Here is a 17,902-nt window from a genome sequence, read left to right as displayed (position 1 = left end):
CCTCGGCGTCCCTCCGACTCCCTGGAGTGCTCGCTGGGGAGGGACTTTCCAGAGGTGAACTGAGAGCATGAGACCTCAGTCAACATCCTGTTCGTGGAGGGCAGGGCTGCAGAGCCAGCTCCAGCTTCCGGTGCGGAAGAGCTTTCTTAGCACATGTGGCTCAAGCCGAGCTGCGCCTGTCCCAGAGCTGAACTGGCCAGCACTGGGGTGGGCCTCCCTGTTCTTCCTTCAGACCCAGCCCGGCCCCAGGCTCCACATCTCCTGGGCCCGGCCACGAGGGCTCCCCCAAGGGGCAGAGAGAAGGACACTGGCGGCGGACCGGGCAGCCAACTGCTTCTCTCATCGGAGGCCCCGTTTCACGTGGGTGAGGGGGAGCTCTCCGCTGTCCCTGTGCAGCAACGAGTCCGGGCAGGGGCAGAGACGGCTCTCCCTCATCCCTCTGCTGAGAAGCGCACACCCCGTGGCATGTGATGTGAAGGGGCAGTTGCCCCCTCTCTGGGGCTTCTCTTGGGAGCCTGAGGGCAATGCCTGCCGCCGCCACTGGCTCACCGAGCTCCTCCGACACAGGCCCACCCGCGGGGCCCCAAGCCAAGACCCAGAATAGCTCCAAGAACTGGCAGGGGCGACATCGTCCCTGGGTCAGCCCCGCAAAAGCCCAAGATGAGAACCGACTCCTCCTCAGGAGAGAAGCCACCGTGACTGCAAACCAGAAAGCGAAAGGCAGCTCGAGCTCTGAGCCTTGCCTCCGGCCAGCATACATCACGTCCTCTCTGCGGGGTGGAACCCAGCCCTGAGGGTCTGGGCATGGAGAGAGTCACGGCCATTCCAGTGACACCTCACTCTGCCTGGGGGCTGGGGGGCTAGGGGCCAGCTCAACTGCAGCCACTCTGTCCTGCAGCCACCTGGCTGTTCGGGGCCCCTACTATCCGCTGCCGCCCAGTGCAGACCCCAGGGACGGCTGGGAGGCCAGGCGCCAGCTGTCTCTCCTGGTACTGTGACCCGGTGCCCTGTAGCTTGTCCCTGCAAATGGAGGGCAGGGGAGTGGTCAGACTCACATTTGCCGGGGAGCCAATGGGCACTAAGCTGTGGCCCCTGCAGCTGTGTGCACAGAGCCATGAGGCGCCAGCCTGTGAGGACTGGTGCTGAGCGCGGACAGGAGGAGCCCACGCCAGTGGAAGCCAGGCTGCAGGCAGGTCTCCCAGGCCCCAGGCACAGGTGCTCACAGAAATGTTTGGGGCTGGAAGGGCGGGGGCTCAGGGGCTTATTCACAGGCTCACCTGCAGACACAGCTCGCTCACTTCGCCTTCCCTGGTCAAATAGCTTCCATCTGCTTAAACAGACCCGGCTGATCTGTAACTTGCTGAAGGAGCAGCCTGGCTGCCATTCCCCGTCGGCGGGCTGGCCGTAAGGGACAGGACAGAACGCAGGCGGCTTGTCCCGGTGACACACGCGCTTGGCTCGGTTTGAACACTGCTCCTGGGGGAGCTGTCTGGGACCAAGCAGAACCGAGCAGAGCACCCACCTCTCTTCAATGACAAAACACAGACAGTATGAAGAGTTCCCAGGCTTCCCAAAGACGGCTCTCTTATCTTTTGTCAGGACCTCGGGTAATTCTTACCTTGTAGGGGTAGGGAAGGGGGTCAAATATACAATGCAGGGGGTAAAGAGGAAAATTACCCATTAACAAAAATAACTATGAAGCCGACTGAGAAAAAGCCAGTGACAGTAACATCAAGGACGGGAAATACTGCGAACTGCATAAACACTGGCAGATCTGCTAAGAAAACTCCAATCAGGAAGGTGCCAAGTCCGTCCTGTACACAGTCACTCAGCTTGCGACGGAGCGGAGCTGGCGCATGCAGGGCAGCGGCCCCGCGCCCGGCTGCCCGGGCCCCAGGGGCCGGGCGCGGGGCGCAGAGGAGGCCGTGGCGGGGTGGCTCCCCATCCCCTTCCTTCTCAGGCAGGTCTCAGGCCGGTCTCGCTGGGCCAGCGGGGGCTCTTGGGGAAAGCGAGGTGACACGGACTCACACACGGAGGCTCGGCTGTGGGGACGCGCACTGCCACAGGCCCTTCCCCTGCCCCTGGGGCCTCCGACGGAGCCACGCGGAGACCTCCCACGGGAACGCACTGCGCGGGGCCGCGGCCTTCCCGGCACAGCCGTGAGCGCGAGCAGGGCAGAGCAGCAAGTCTTGGGTTATAGGATGAAACGGGGTAGCTCAGTCTGACCCGCAGCACGTGAGTTCTGGAAAAAGGAAGGAAGAGGGTCGGAGTTAAATGAGTGCCAACGGCGGAGGCAAAGTGAGAGGAGGGATGGAGTCAGCCCTCCCACCAACGTCACAGCCTTCGAGGAAAGGAGTCTGGGCATGAACTCAAATAAAAGCTCACAATGTAGTTCAAGGCTGGACCAAAGGAAACTTCAACCGAGGCCAAGAAAATATGTGGATAATACTGAAGTGTCTTAAAAACTGAGCTCTGGCCCGGCCGGGCGTGGCTCAGCGGTGGAGCGTCGACCTGGGATCCAGGCGATCGGGGTTCGATTCCCGGTCAGGGCACATGCCCGGCTTGCGGGCTCGATCAATGGCTCTCTCATCATTGATGTTTCTCTCTCTCTCCCTCTCCTTTCCTCTCTCTGAAATCAATAAAGATATTTTAAAAAAACAACACAACTGGGCTTTGGATGGGCAGCTTTAGTCACCCCTGGCAGGTGCTACAGCTCACCTGGCACGTGCGCCCATGCTTATCAGACTGACGTCATGGACCTTCTGTGACCAGAGGCTAAGGGACAGGGAACACCGCTGGCAGAGGAGGCACCACGGGATCTGAGGTAAGCATAGTTAATCATAACGATGTGGGCACTCAGATGCCAGTAACGCAGTTTCTCGTAGGAGGGGAACAAACCTAAACGCCCTAGTGTCCCTCGTTCTCACCCCTCCACCTCCCCTAGAGACCTTCAACTCTCCTGCCCCAGAGCTGGGCACCCAAGACTCTCAGTAGAAATGAGTAAATGAAAAGCAGAACTGGATAAAAACCAATCATCACCATCTGGTACTGTAAGTGGGTTGTGAAACCTTTGGCTCGGTTATTAGGAAAATGTGGAGGAAGGAAGTGGGGGTTGTCTGCTGAGATGGGATCAGGTGGTCCTGCCACGGTGGCACTCGGATGCTCTCTCACCATGCGGGCCACCTGCAAGAGCAGAGGACAAGGGACGCTCACCTTCACAGCCTCCCGCCCTCCTGAGGAAGGTCTGCAGGATGGAGCAGAGCTGCGCCTTCACTTCATGAGCCTTTCTAGAATAGGGGAGATATATGTACACAGCCTGGTATTTGACAGGGCTCAGCAAATATGTGTTCAATACAAACCCAGACTATTCAGTTTAGGACTCAGGCTAACCTTTGCTTTATTGAGCCGACTGTAGATTATATGACGGACTTATTTAACTTTCACCAGAACGTCGTCTGGCTGAGAAAGGTTAGGAACTTGCTCAAGGTCACACAGCGATTAAGTTGAGGAGTCAAGATCTGAACCCAGATCTTAATTCAGGTCAACTTTTCCCTGCTGCACCAAGCTGCCCCTCCTCCAGCCAGCCAGTAAGGGCACACTGTCCTCTCTGGTGTATAAATTAAGGGTTACATACGTGTCATCATGTCTCAGATGACTTTTTTTTTAGGGGGGGCAGGCTTCTGTCATTCATTTGTTTGTCCAAACCACAATGGAATTAAGCCATCTGCCAGAAAAGCCACCTGTAATAAGTTTCCCGAGGGACTGGTCTGCCATGGTAAATTGTGCTTTTATCTATTTGTACTAAACTTACCTGCTCACTTCAAAAGCAACCCTGTCCCCACAGCAGCTCGGGACCTGGCACCCAGATTCAGACCTGCCTTCTCCACATTGGCCATGGTTTTACATCGAGATATGTCACCTCTCTGCAGTCCAGGCTAAAGAATCCCAGTGCTTATCACCTGCCCTGGTAAGGCTATCACTTCAGTCCCCACTGCTCAGAAGTTCCCCGGGCCCTCTGCATTTCCCTGAAGCCAGAATGAGAGCCACACGCCGCAGACACAGAGGCCCCCAGCACGGAAGCGCTGGCAGAGGCCCCAGGGAAAGATCTACATGGATTCTCAGGTCTCGTCCCTGGCCAGTGTAGCCCAGATCGTTTCCTGTTTTGTTTATGAATTGTCAAATGCATTAATCTACATTTGCTGCCTTTGTCTATATTAACCCTGATTCATAAGCACGCACTCTGTTTTTACAAAATAAATGGTCCCTATTGGTTTGACTGTTCACAAGCACTTGAAGTGCATGGACTTCAGCATTCTGCACTCTAACAAGCAATGCAATGAAAGCAATCTTTTCTTAAGGCGTCCAGCTGCCACCTTCTCGGTTAATTTCCCTCCCTTCTGACACCCAGAGGAGAAACCACCATCGGAATCGGGGATGGTGGAAAGCAGATAAATGAGAGATAACACATGGCACAAGAAAGCCAAATCTGAAGCTGGCAACACAAACAGTACGTTACTACAATCCTTCTGAGAAGCAAGTGGGAGCCCATAGAACTGAGGAGTTCTGCTGCTTATAATGGTGGGCTAATTTATATTGGACTCACCCTCTAGTCAATAATGGTGATAAACTCTGGATATTAAAAAAACGACTGTTTGAAGGTACTGGAGAACAACCAGAATCAGGCAAAAATTGGAGCAGATATGACCCTTGGAAAAAAGTGAGAGTAGATGAGATCCATGCTTAACTGGTTTTTCCCTTGTGAGCACTTCCAAGCAGTACAAGAGGAATAAAGCTCAAGCAGAAAGCTGCAGCCTAATCGAGCTGAGGAATCAGAGAGAACTCAGAGTTCAAGGCTGCCAATGCAACTGGGAACTGGAGGAGGAGATCCTGGGAAGGAGACACAAAAAGGGAAGCCCCTGAATCTACATACACAGTGCCCTCAAATCATTGGCTGATTTTTGAACTGAGCATGTACAGGTGAGACTCCAAGTAGAAAACATCCGCTGGAAGGCTAAAAAAGGCCAAGCAGCAACCTCAGCAGCAGCCCAGTGCTGGGAGGCAGAGTTTAGAATTCAAGTTCTGCGAAGTTAGAACGGCTGGGCAAACAATTTCGTTTTTCTATTGAAATCCCATGGGACTAAGAGAAAAAACTGTTAATAGACCAGACCTAATAAAGCTTTAAACCAGGCCTCCACATAATCGAGGTGATCTGCCAACTTAATTGCTTGCTAGAACAAACTCAACACTCTGCAGAAGAAAATAACAGAAGCCAGAGTCCCCACAACGTTACATCCACACTGACCAGTATTCATTAAAAATTATTAGACCTACCCTAGCTGGTCTGGCTCAGTGGCTAGAGTGTTGGCCCATGGACAGAAGGGTCCCAGGTTCTATTCCAGCCAAGGGCACGTACCTGGGCTGCAGGCTTGACCCCCAGCCCCGGTCAGGCGCATCCTCCCAGGAGGCAGCCAATCGAGGTCTCTCTCTCACATCGATGTTTCTCTCTCTCTCTCTCCCTCCCTTCCATGCTCTCTGAAAAGCAATGAAAAAAATATCTTTGGGTGAAGATTTGAAAAAAAATTATTAGACCTGAAAAGCAGGAAACTGCAGCCCATAACAAATAAAAAAGTCACTGGAAGATGATTAATGGATGATTTAAATGTTAAAATTAGCAGATATGGACTTAAACTATTTACTATAAGTATGTTAAAGAATCTATCGAAAAATATGGGTGTAATGGGTGACAAGATGATGTATCTTAGGAGAAATATCAAAGAACTAAATGGAAATTCTAAAACTGAAAAATATAAAATCTGAAATAAACACTTTGTTGGATGGGATTAACAGCAGATTCAATACTACAAAAGAATCAGTGACCTTGAAGATAGATCTCTAAAAATTATTCAAACTGACAAGGGCACATACTAATGACTCCACTTAAATAAAATTCTAGAAAACGTAAACTAATCTGTGGTGACCAAAAGAAGATCCGTGGTCACCAGGGATGAGGTGTGGGAGATGGGAAGAGAGAATAGATTATAAAGGGGTGCAAAAAAATTTTTTAGGGTGATGGATAAGTTTATTGATTGTGGTGATAGTGTGTGTGTGTAAAGATTATATATATATATAACGTTAAACCTGTCAAATTGTATATTTTAAAATATGTGTAGTTTACTGAATGTCAATTATGCCTCAATAAAGCTCCTTTAAAAAGAAATGATAATAGAAAAGGGCTCTATAGGGCTTTTAAAAATCTGTGCTAGAACAACATGAATGAGTAATTCACAGCTTGGTGTTTTGGTATATTCTGGTAGGATGACGAATTAGCCACCTCTAGGACCATGCCTGGGTTCACTAATCTCGAAGTTTCTCCCAGAGAAAGCTTCTCTCCTGTCCCTGAGGGAAGTACTAGTGTGGGAGCCTGTAAGAGGCCCATACCTGTGACCCTCTCAGTAGTGTGGGGGTCTTAGAAGAGTGACGGAGTCCGTGGTAGTTACTCAAGGGTTCTCAGCTCTGAGGGCCAGCTCTGGCCTCCGCGAAAAGTGTCTCAGTTTACCTACAAGGGTCGTTACAGGAAACCTTTAAACCAACCTATCTCTGTGTACTTCCATTCTCAGTGACATGTCGAAGGTGAACCTCTGAGAAAGAAAGTGGACCTCTGACTTGAAAGTTTAGGTCCCAGGGTTTGGGGCGGGGGGTAGGTATAGCTGCTTAGGAAAGGAAAGGGAAGAAACAGCAGAGGGAGGGGACTGGGTCCCTGAAAAATACTCTTCTTAGGAAGAGATTCAAGTCATCTATCAAAAGAACAGGCACAAACGTCTGAGCAAGCCACTGGGACATCCGTATTAGACGCCCAGGGAATTAAAGACCAACCCCCAAAACCAACTGTTTCAGGCATCTCCCTGAACAGTCTCTTTAGGTCCCAGTGAAGAAGTGAGAAGTCTTCTGAATCTGCACAGTCCCCAGGGCAATGGAAATGGAAAGATTTGTCACAGTCTCGTTGATTCGGGTCCCCCACTGGGTTCATTTTGAGCTTCTCAACCTTGCTGTTGTCATTTTCCGTTTCCTGTTTTCCCTTCCAGATGACTGAGCACTCTTTAAGCTCAGAAAACATCTGAGTTATCGTCTATGCGTTTTCCCCCTCAACCAAATGTTTATTTTCATTAGCAACTACTTCCATGTCAATGAATATGAAAAATAATTAATGTAAAACTGAGGAGCAAGCTTGAAGGTGACTTTGTCAGATGCAGATTCCTAAAGAAGATGCCTGAGAAGGCTGTTTTCATGGTAGTCCGATGGCAGCTTCACTGCGTGCCTACAGGAGCCCTTCTGAGGCAGTCAGGGCAGGGCCGAGGATGAGTCCTGGGAAACAGGGCTGACCACACTGAGGGCATCTGAGGCCAGTCAGCAGAAAACTAGTCAAGATATTAGATATTGGACCTCCTGCACTGGTCCTCCGATTTCTTCTTGTTTCTCCCCAGTTTTCTTTCTCTGTATCTTTTTACTCTACTTTCTGGGAGGCTGTCTTCCTCTACACCCCCCCCCCAGCTTCACAGTAGGAGAGACCCACTCACTGCCCTCAGACCATGCCCCAGCTCTCCTGAACTCTCTGGATACTTTGGCTACTCTGCTATAATCGCTTCACATTCAGGAAACCCTGTGGCCATAATGATCCAAAAAATACCAGGGGGGAAACCTCTAAGGTACTCTCATGTATTTAACCAGGTTACATAACATTACACCTTGAGACAAGGAGACCAGGGGTCTAGGGGTACTCAGTGTTCTTCCTTAAACAATACTTCAGAAGATTCAAAAGTACTGTAATCTTTGGAAATGGCATAAAAATTTTGACAGAAGGCAGGCGAGGCCGAAGCATGCCTAGGAGTGCCATCAGCTGTTCCCAGCAGTCTATTTTTATTGGGATTTGTGAAGACAGCAGATGCAGTCCCTGAGCTCTCTCACTGGTACAATGGCCCTCACCACCGCCCATCTCCCAGGGTTGGGATGCAAACAGTTGGAACTGTTGAATCACTGATTTCAGAAACAAGTCATCAAAAGGACAGTCTTCACACCCCAGATCACAATATTGTACTTAGAGGCATCCATGTTAGCTACCCTCCCTACATGGAAGACTGAGAAATAATATTACTCAATGCAGGAAACAAGTAAGAAAAAAACTAGATTTACAGTGGACTCACATACCCCAGGGGAAATAAGCAGAAGAGAGCAGATTAAAAAGAAGTTTATTGTACAATTCATCAATTTCCTTGGCTCAGATGCCCTGACTGTCCCATGAAAATACCTCTGTTCTGAGCCTGTCGCTTTGGTTTTCCTGACGCACTGAGTAGTACCCCTGGGACCAAAGCTGTGTCATCTCAGAAAAGGCTTAAGGGTACCTGCAGTTGTTGCTCCCTTGGTCTACATCACTACACAGCACAATCCGTTCTCAGGGGTCCCCAGTGATGGAGACACAGTAGGTAGTCACCTCGTTCCTGCGCAGGGGAATGAAAGATCTGCTGATGGACCAAAACTCAAGCATCTGACAGTAGGGGGCCACCCAGGGCATCTTTTTAGACGGTCAGGAGAGGATGACAGACATCTGCACAGCTCGTCTGCCCCACTGCTCTCTGGGTTTTTCCTGACTCAGCCTTCACTCTAAAAAAGATTCCACTGTCTCAGGATCATGATGTCCCACCCCCTCTGCTGTGGGGTTTCTAATTACAGGGCCCTGCAGGAAGCTAAAGTGAGCTCTCTCTATAAACCTAATTTCCGGTCTTCAATAATCTAAATAACTTAATCAAGGGCAATTTCTCTTTATAGACACTGGGCCTTTCTAATGTGCAATCATTCGCCTTCAAGCAAACCCATGAGTCATTCTTTGAGAATCATACCCGTAGGTAAAAAATCAGTGTAGTTATAAGGAAAGAATTGACATTTTATTTATATACAATTCACATATGACTACAAAAACTTTGGTTGATATCTTAAAATTTTTCAAAATCAAACTTTAATAACAGCTCTTCTTTAAAGGAGGGGATGGAATCTTAACACTTAACAAACATCTAATACAAGTTAGAGTCAATGCTGGGAATAGCATGTCATTTAAACACAGTCCACCTTGAGGTGATTCTGTGAATTTTCTCTTTTTTCTTTCCTCTCTCCGGCACTAATACAGCTCCTATGCCCTAAGTTCCAGAAAAAGGGGGGAGTGGCATAATACGGCAGAGGACTTCAGAGAGGCAGGAGAAGGTGAAGGCTTTCATTACACAGTGATGGCTCACACTTCACAACCTTAGCAAAGAAACACCCACCACACCCCTCTCTATATTTACAAACACACCCATCTCCTCCACACAAAATTAAGCACCTCCCAGGTACACGCTGCACTCAACACACCAACCTGGGTCCTTTCCTGGCCCCGGGGGGAAACGACACGGGACCTGAGGTTTCAGTCTCATCCCTGCTGCTTGCTGGCCATGTGACTTTGGCAAATCCCTTAACCTCCCTGAACTTTGTTCAGTTTTTACATTATTAAAATGCCAGTTCCAGATGGGTACTAGCCTTATCATAGTAATCACATCACAAGTTATTTAAATGTGTAATCACTCCTGTAACTAAAATTTTTTTTTTATTTAAATAACAAACAATAAAAAAATGCAAGTTATAACACCTAGCTCATAAAGTGTTTAGAAGATCAAGTCATACAAAGTAGGTGAAGAACTTTTCATCATTATAACAGCTCCACTCAGGCAACTAAATTCTGTGCTATTTGGAGGAAAAAACAGATCTGAAGAAACCAAGTGATTCATCCAAGGCCACACGGGAAATCATCAGAGATGTCGGCAGTTAATCCCATCCGACTGCAAACGCTCGGGTGCCCGTGACACAGCCTCCATGCCCCCCGCTGCCCTTTCTCTGGGCTCTCAAGCGCCGAGAGGCTCTCCAGTAAAGGCTCCTCATCCTGATCTCAGGGCCGTCCCTACTCACGGCCTCTAGGGGTTAACCAAGAAGGCCAAGTGTGGTGGGTACTTGGTTTGCTGGCAATAAAAAGGTCCCCAAAGCATCTGTAAATCTGAAAAGGAGGGACAGGACTTGGAAAGCACTGGGGCTGCATGTGGCTCACCACTGGCCCAGCGGCCTGGGGGACACTGAAGTGTAGGGGATGGATAAGGTACTAGGTAGGGCTGTATTTTGAAACTTCACTCTTCCTACATTACTGACCCCAAAATGAGGCTTCTTATGTACGCAGACTTTGTCTTCACCATCAGAGCTGAAGCCTGTGAGGGTGGTCACAGTCTGCGTGCGGCCCGGTGCCAGGGGCTGAGCCTACAGGGCACAGAGCGCTGGCTCCCAGCCGCAGTCACACCAGGGCCTTTAACGGGCCAGAGCCAGGTGTAAGACAGTGGGTTTGGGGAAGACAATAAGAAGCTGTCCAACTTTTTTTTTTAATGTCAGGTAAAACCCTTTCTGCCAGCAGAAATCCAGACTCTTCACAACACCCAGAACCTCCACCTGAAGACAGAGGGTGAGCGAAGGAGGCAAGCCACAGAGAAGGGGACAGGAAGCCCTGAGGCTGAGACCTGAGGATTTCAGTACAATCAGGTTTTGTTTCCAGTTAAATTAGTTCTGTCCCTCAACATCCCCTTTGGTGTGTTCATCTGTCTGACTTACTGATAATTAAGTGGCAGTGTTAATTGACTTTATTACTGGATCACATAGAGCCTGGCTTTTCCATGAGTTTGTATCTATCAATTCCAGTTATGATAGTATCAACTATCCCATGAAAACTCACTATTAGCCTGACATTTGTTCTGGTATTTTGAGTTCACCTTGGAAAATCAGGTTAGTCATGATTCCATATCCCAAAGAAAAAAGAAACAGACCCATTATCCCAAGAAAAAGGTCCACTGGAAATACAAAAATAAGGACATTTTCCAAAATGTGTGTTTGTGCTATAGTCGTCTCTCAGCTCCATGTCCATCCATCTAAACTCACCTCCAGCCCAGCCGGGCATGGCTCAGTGGCTGAGCATCGACCTAGGATCCAGGGGATCACAGTTCGATTCCCAGTCAGGGCACATGCCTGGGTTGCAGGCTCAGTCCCCAGTAGGGGGCTTACAGGAGGCAGTCGATCAATGACGACTCTCTCATCATTGATGTGTCTATCTCTCTTTCTCCTCCTTTCCTCTCTCTGAAATCAGTAAAGATATATTTAAAAAGAAATAAACTCACTTCTATTCAACTAACATTTATTGAGCATCTACTAAGTTCCAGGCACTGTGCTAGGCAGTAGTGATGCTTGCAAGGCTGGGACTCAGCAAGCTCATCCCTCCTTAGCCCTCAGGCTCCCTGTTACACCAGTAGGGGGTGCTAGAGGGAGCCCGCCAACTGAAGGACAGAGGAGACGGCTTTTTCCCGTTCCTGTCAGGCCGCCCCAAGCAGCAGCAGAGGTCTGCTCCGGTTCCCAACTTTCCTTCGCATCCCAGAGCCAGCCTCATCACTCCTGAGATGCCAGCACCAGCAGAACAGTGCACTCTCGAGGGGTCTGGGTGCCAGCTCCCAGGGCCCTCCTTGAGCTTCCAGCTGTGATATCCCCAACCCTAGGGATGGAGGCTGCTTCCTGTGCACCAACCACCTCATGCTCCCCATTTCCTATTGTGTCCCCCAGTATCTCTCATATTGATTTCTTTTACTAGTTGTTAAAATAACTTATGTCGTTTCTATTTTGCTGACAAATACAGCACAGTTGAGAGCTACAACTTCATTTATAAGTGGTTAAATCTGTCACACCCGAGGCGGAATCCCAATCCATTTATGTGGAAACTGTGGACACTTCAATTTACCTCTCTTGGTCTCATTTTCTCAATCACTTTCACTTCGCTTATTCAATTAACGTTTATTGAGCAACTACTACGTCCCAGGCACTGTGCTAGGCAGAACAGCTACGATGTTGCGCAAAACAGTAAAAGTCCCTGATGTCCTGGAGCCTCTGTGGTGTGAATCAAGCGAGACAGCACAGGCAAGGCACATGTCACCCACCTCCCTCTCTGTACCGCGGCAGGAGATCAAAGACAATGAATCTTAAAAAGTGTCTCAGCAGCTAGGTCTCTTCAGAAAATGAAACAAGTGTCTCTTCCTCAATAAGGCAGAAAATCTCAGTCAACTTAACACCAGGGATTCATCATATGCCCTGTCCATTCCTCCTGTTCAGAGCAGGGACGCAGTGGCCTTGCAGCAGCCTTCATTCAGGAGGAAACGGGACGAACAGCCACAGAGAGGGAACACTACAAGGCAGCAGGGTCATTTTTAGAAACTCCAAGGAGACGGGAACCTGTGACACAAGGAAAGAGCAACAGGAGCTGCAATGCAGGACTGGACCCAGAATGACCAGGACCGTGGGGCACGAGAGGAAAAGATACTTCTTCTCACCATAAAGGGAAAATAATGATATATATACCTATATATGTAAATATGTATATATATCCATTTGATACACATATTTCAAATGAACCAGAACTTACTTTTTGCTTTCTGCAGTAGGACTATAAACCTACAGAGGCCAGGGAAGTGACGAGATGGAAAAGAGAGATTCCTGATTCCACTTAAGCCTGAACACCAAGGCCCCAGGCTGTGCGCAAGGAAAAGCTGGAAAGAAATCCAATCTCCACGTTCTGACACAATTGTTCCTGGTGTTCTGTTGTCTAAACACTAGGCACACTGCGGGGAGGAGGGCCAACGTTCTCCTTAGCAAGGAAGTTATTTCATAAGATTACTGTGTAGCTAAATTCTTGAGAGCCATATCCACAACAAACTGATAAGCCTATAAATGCAAACTAAACTCCTCACCCTCAAATGGTTATTCATTTTGACATCACTATGACCACCCAAAGTCATGCTGGAAAAAAAGAACACCATCGAAAATTATTACTAGAAGGTCTATTTCACATCCTTGCTCTAGGGTCACATTATAAATAATTTACTGTCACTGAAGGAATTTAGAGTTCCATAGATGTGAGAAGCCTGGGAAGGGTTTTATTCATAAATAAATGCCAACATTTAAACAATCAAGACAGTTTCAAACTCCAGGACTATTGAGATGAACAATATATATTGCCTGAATGATTTACGGTTCCACTAGGAACATAATTCAATTCCACCTGAAGTCATTATATGGCCAAGCCCCAGAGAAGCACTTTGGATAGGAGGTGATAGTTCTGTTTTTCCATTAGAAACAAATGATTATTTCTGTATTTAGGACATCACCCAGGCAATTCCTTTTGTGACGTATAGCACTCTTGAGCAATTAAAAAAAAATTATAAGATGAAAGAAGTAGGGGACAAATGTCAAATTCAAAACAACCCACGAAGGCTAAAGAATCCCCAGAGAGCACTGCTGTCTCAGGCAGAAGGCGAAATCATCCCTTCTGCTCAAGGAAATAGAAATGAGCAGTGAGTGTGCATCAGAGCAAGAAGATTATTACCCAAGAGGCAACCTGCTAGATACACACCTCATCTCCAAACAGGCCGCCCAAGAGGAAGTGGGAGCAAAACGTCCCTCCTGAAGAGGTGGAGAAATATCACCCGGCCAACGTGTTCACTGTGGCACACGGCCGCCTTCTTCCCTTTCATCCTCACCACACTCAGTTCGAGCAGGGAGCAGAACCCATGTGTTACACGCTCTTAGACGTGGCAGACGAGGCCTGGAACTGGCAGGGGAGAGGGGCCTGGCCTATCAGAACAGCGCCTGCATTCCTGGGCTTACATACCATCCAGGCCATTGTGATGACTGTAGTTTCTTTTCCCCAAAATGCTCAGAGACGCGTGACTCGGGGTGGTCAGCATCCGCTTGGTAGCTGGGGTTTGCAGACTTGGCGTAGATCGAATTACGCTAGGTTTCTTCGAAGGATGGATCTCTGACAAGGGGAAAAAAGGTGTCTCAACTCAGAACACGGTATTAAAAACCTCTGTGTGAACTTCACTGGCTAACAGGCACACATCTTGTTTCTTAATGAGCTGAGAGTCAGTTCCTTATGAGCCAGCCTGTTTTCCCAAGGACTTGCATAATTAATCAGCTTCAAATGCTGTTACCATGACTCCTTTCCTTACCAAAGTGCGCTGGCTTTTCCCTGCTAGCTGGAGCTCTGAGCTTCAGGTTGTCAGTACAAGCAAAAAAAACCCAACACTATAGAGGGTCACTTAAGTAAAGCTCGACTAAGGGAATAATAAGGCATCTGACTCTTCAAGGTATTAGCAATCTAAAAGTTATCTGGAGAGGGGGCCTCAGAGAAAACCACCTGTGTTCTCTCCAACCAGAACTTAGCGTATCTGGTGCATGAGAGGTTTCTGAAAAGCAGGGTTCCTCCTCTGCAGCCAGGGTCCAGGACCAAGGCCAGTCACTCCCGCCCAGAACATTCTGATATACATGAAATCTGACACCAAACTCCGAACGCTCGCGTCAAGAAGCAGTAGAAGAAACGCCCCCACGGAGGATACACCACAATCCTGTAATACGCACATGGCATTTGCGTGTTTGAGTACGTTGTTGGCAGGCACATAGCCCAGAACCACTCGCTTTTCGGACAGAGGAGAAGTTGCAATACTGTAGGAACTGGAATTTAAGGACCTCGGTCTATTACTGAGGCTGGGCAACCTCGTCTCCAAAGCTAAACCTGCTCACTGATTCTGAGTCAACCCCCGGCGTGCCAACCATGCACAAGCCACTCTGTCTGCTTAAGCGAGAGCCAGGATAACAGCCTCATTTACCGAAATTTAGGAAGAGCCGTTAGCATTGCTGGAATTTCTACATCTTGTCCTGGTCAAAATCCTACACTTGCCAAAATTTAGAAATGGATCAAGTAAGTACTAACCAAAATATAGTGATTTTTTTATTCCCAATATGGCACTGAAGGTCTGTTAATCTCATTTTTAATTGCAACCTCCACCTTTATGCTCTATCCAGACCAAACAACCTGAATTCCCTAACCTTTTCAGGTCCTTGACTCACTGAAACCTTTATCTGGTTTTCTTGGCCTCATAAAGGAAAAAATATTATTTTCCTGTTTTTCAAATCCTGTATCTCTTTCAAGGCTGAGATCAAATATTACTTTCTTCACTTAGGTGCCCTAACACTCATCAGAAATAACTCTCCTTCCTCCAAGTGCCCAATGCATATTACCTGTAAGTCCTTTATAGAATCTTTAACTGTCTAACCTGTGTGCCTTCTCCACTAGACTTAAGATTTTTGAGGGCAAGGCCTGACTCATCTTGGTGTTCCCTAAACCATTTAGTATAGCGTCTTGTACATAGTAAACAGAAATATGTTATGTGGAGATGTGGTTCAGCTAGGACAGCCCAGTTTTGAGCATATCGGGTAGGGGCCGAGACCAGTTTGCCTGCGGGAGGAATACAGTTACCTGGGGAGAGGCCGACTAACGTGCAATGCTATATTCTGTTTTTTATGATCAGAAACTTTCCCTTGCAGGTGGGAAGGGGTTTCTAGGATTAGGTCCTACAAGGAAAGACAGACAGCAAACTTCAAGGATGTAACCACCATGAACTAGGTCCATGCCTATGATAACCAGGCGATGTTTTCAGGGGCAACTCTTTAGCTCCCGAGGAAGAAATAAGGTGCCAGCCTAACCTCAAAGAGGGAGTTGTGCGCTTCTGCCTCCTAGCAGGCTCTGATGAGGACCAGGTAATACACCAGGCTCAAGGCTACGCTTTGATTTTTAAAAGACTGGCTGTCTGAAGTTTGAACACTTTGTAACTATAAATTCTGACAGCAATAAGGTTCAGTGCAACTCTGACTACATATTTCACTTTTACTGAGAAAATGAAAAGGCAAGAATATCATAAGTACACAAAAATATGCCAGTATAGCTTCTAGGAACCATTATTTTGTAAATTACCTTAAAACCATAGGAACCATTATTTTGTAAATTACCTTAAAACTTTGCGCAAAGAAAAAAAGGTCATCACCCAGTAATTTTTTTAATCTATTGTTAATTGTTATATTTCAACATGTAAATGGAACCATCCTCTTTGGCAATTTTCAGAAAGCAATGCAAATGCTCCTCTTTCAAAGTAACCTCAACTGGCACATCAAAACTATAAATATTTTTTGAAACATAGGTTACAAATCAGTTTTATCTTTTTTTAAAAAGCAATCCTTTTCTATTTAAGGGAAGAGGTGAAGTGGGTTAGAAGAACCGAACAATATTAAGACTATTCATTCTCTAATAATTTAATGGCTCTTATTTTCATTTTTTGCTTAATCTGTATTTATATACATAAATATATATTACATTTTTATTCAATGATTTTGGGAAAAGTAAACATATCCATAATTTTGTGTGTCGCGTGTACTTTGGTAATAAAAAAGGTTTCTAAAACAAAATAGACTATACATAGGAAGGTACCCAATCTCAGCTACTTGCAAGGTTTTAACTTAGATGAAGTATGTCAATTTAGAGTAGCCAAATATTTGGAAAACACAGAAACTGTTGACTTTGCCCTCTATTAGGAAATACCCACCTAAATACCCAATGATGCAAGCCAAAGGCTTCCTGGTGCTTTTGCTTTTCAGTGGACTCCCGGAGAGCTCGGCGTGCCTGTCTGCATCTGAGGAGAGAAAGACAAGGACACGGCCCATGAGGCTGATTTCTGGTCCCGCCCCACGCGCCACAGCAGCAGGCGCAGCGGAAAGCAGTGCAAAGTGTCCACCAGGTCCGTGGATTTCCTTCCCCGGGTCAGAAAACCTGAGGTTCTGGCTGCCAGTGCCTGAGGAGGGATCTACCTGGGAAACACTCACTTCAAAGCCCCTGTGGGCGCGGCTGGGCCCGGCTCACGCACGTGTTCTGTGCGCGCCCTTAAAAGCAGCCGCAATGTGCCTCCTTTCTAGCTGTGGCTTTCCTTAAAGTGGAAATTTTTCCGTGAAATACGAGGCTGAATCGATCCTAATGCAAGATTAATCTGGCATGGAAGACAAAAGTGACAGCTGTCACAGGTCGCTGACCCTCGTGGCACCCCGACCCGACGCTGTGGCTCCCCACTGAGGGACACAGCTGGCTTGGGGAAACGCCACTCCATCCAACGACAGCCTTACAGGGGGAAATGAGTCGTTTGGTTTTACCGCTGGTTTCTATCCTTCATATCCCACCATCACGACATGAGTGCTGAGATTTAAAAGGTCACCTGTATGCAGAGCATTTCACCCAACAGTCAGAATCGGTAAGATACTGTGGGATGGATATTAGTTGATAAGAGTTCACATCACACTCCTCAGACCCCACCATAGAGGTTTCAGACAGAAAAAATAAAGCATACAACACGGACACCCTCTGCATTTCAATGAGCTGTCATCAGGCAGGAGGCTAGGAGTGGAACGGGGCTGCCTCTCATACCAGAGTTGTTCTAAAAATAAGAGTTTGAAGGGACAAAAACGTGTATTGAAGTTGTTTAGATTTGCAGATATTGTCATAAAGCTTGACAGAGTGGCTTCAGCAGGTATGATTCTACTGCTCTGGTAATATACCCTTTCCCCACCTTCAAATATTGGACAAAAATGTCCTACAGGCTGATTCAACTAGAGAATTTGCTCTTTCACAGACCAAGACCACATTTCCAGGCATACATACAAAAATGTCCTTTGATGTCCATAGGAATGCTCTGCACTATTAAAATGTACAATTCTACCTGGAACCTCAAATAATTTAAAGTTAAAAATTAACTTTTTCATAAGCTCTAGCCCTCTTTTTCACTAAAGAAACTCTATTCTAATAACAATAAACAGAAAAAAATGGGAAAACTGCATTTTAAAATATATTAAAATAGGCAAAGTACATACTACAGAGATTCTCAAATAATAGGAATCTGAGTATATATCCCAAACACTGCCTAATTAT

General features: G+C 47.2%; 1 protein-coding gene across 1 annotated transcript; it reads right to left on the bottom strand.

The window, feature by feature from the left end:
* Positions 1 to 2,084: 2,084 nt before the first annotated feature.
* On the bottom strand, positions 2,085 to 16,714 carry LOC148091619 (metastasis-associated protein MTA3-like). Its single transcript, XM_087823519.1, has 3 exons — positions 16,533 to 16,714; positions 13,766 to 13,912; positions 2,085 to 2,242 (listed from the first exon to the last, which is right to left on the bottom strand). Exons 1-3 carry the CDS (start codon positions 16,648 to 16,650, stop codon positions 2,217 to 2,219), a joined length of 291 nt encoding a protein of 96 aa, XP_087679645.1. The 5' UTR covers positions 16,651 to 16,714; the 3' UTR covers positions 2,085 to 2,216.
* Positions 16,715 to 17,902: the final 1,188 nt, after the last annotated feature.

The sequence above is a fragment of the Miniopterus natalensis genome, chromosome 13, assembly GCF_054644295.1.
Source record: "Miniopterus natalensis isolate mMinNat1 chromosome 13, mMinNat1.hap1, whole genome shotgun sequence".
Classification (NCBI taxonomy): domain Eukaryota; kingdom Metazoa; phylum Chordata; class Mammalia; order Chiroptera; family Miniopteridae; genus Miniopterus; species Miniopterus natalensis.
The sequence above is the reverse complement of the archived record's forward strand: the minus strand, read 5'-3'. Positions and strand labels throughout refer to the sequence as shown.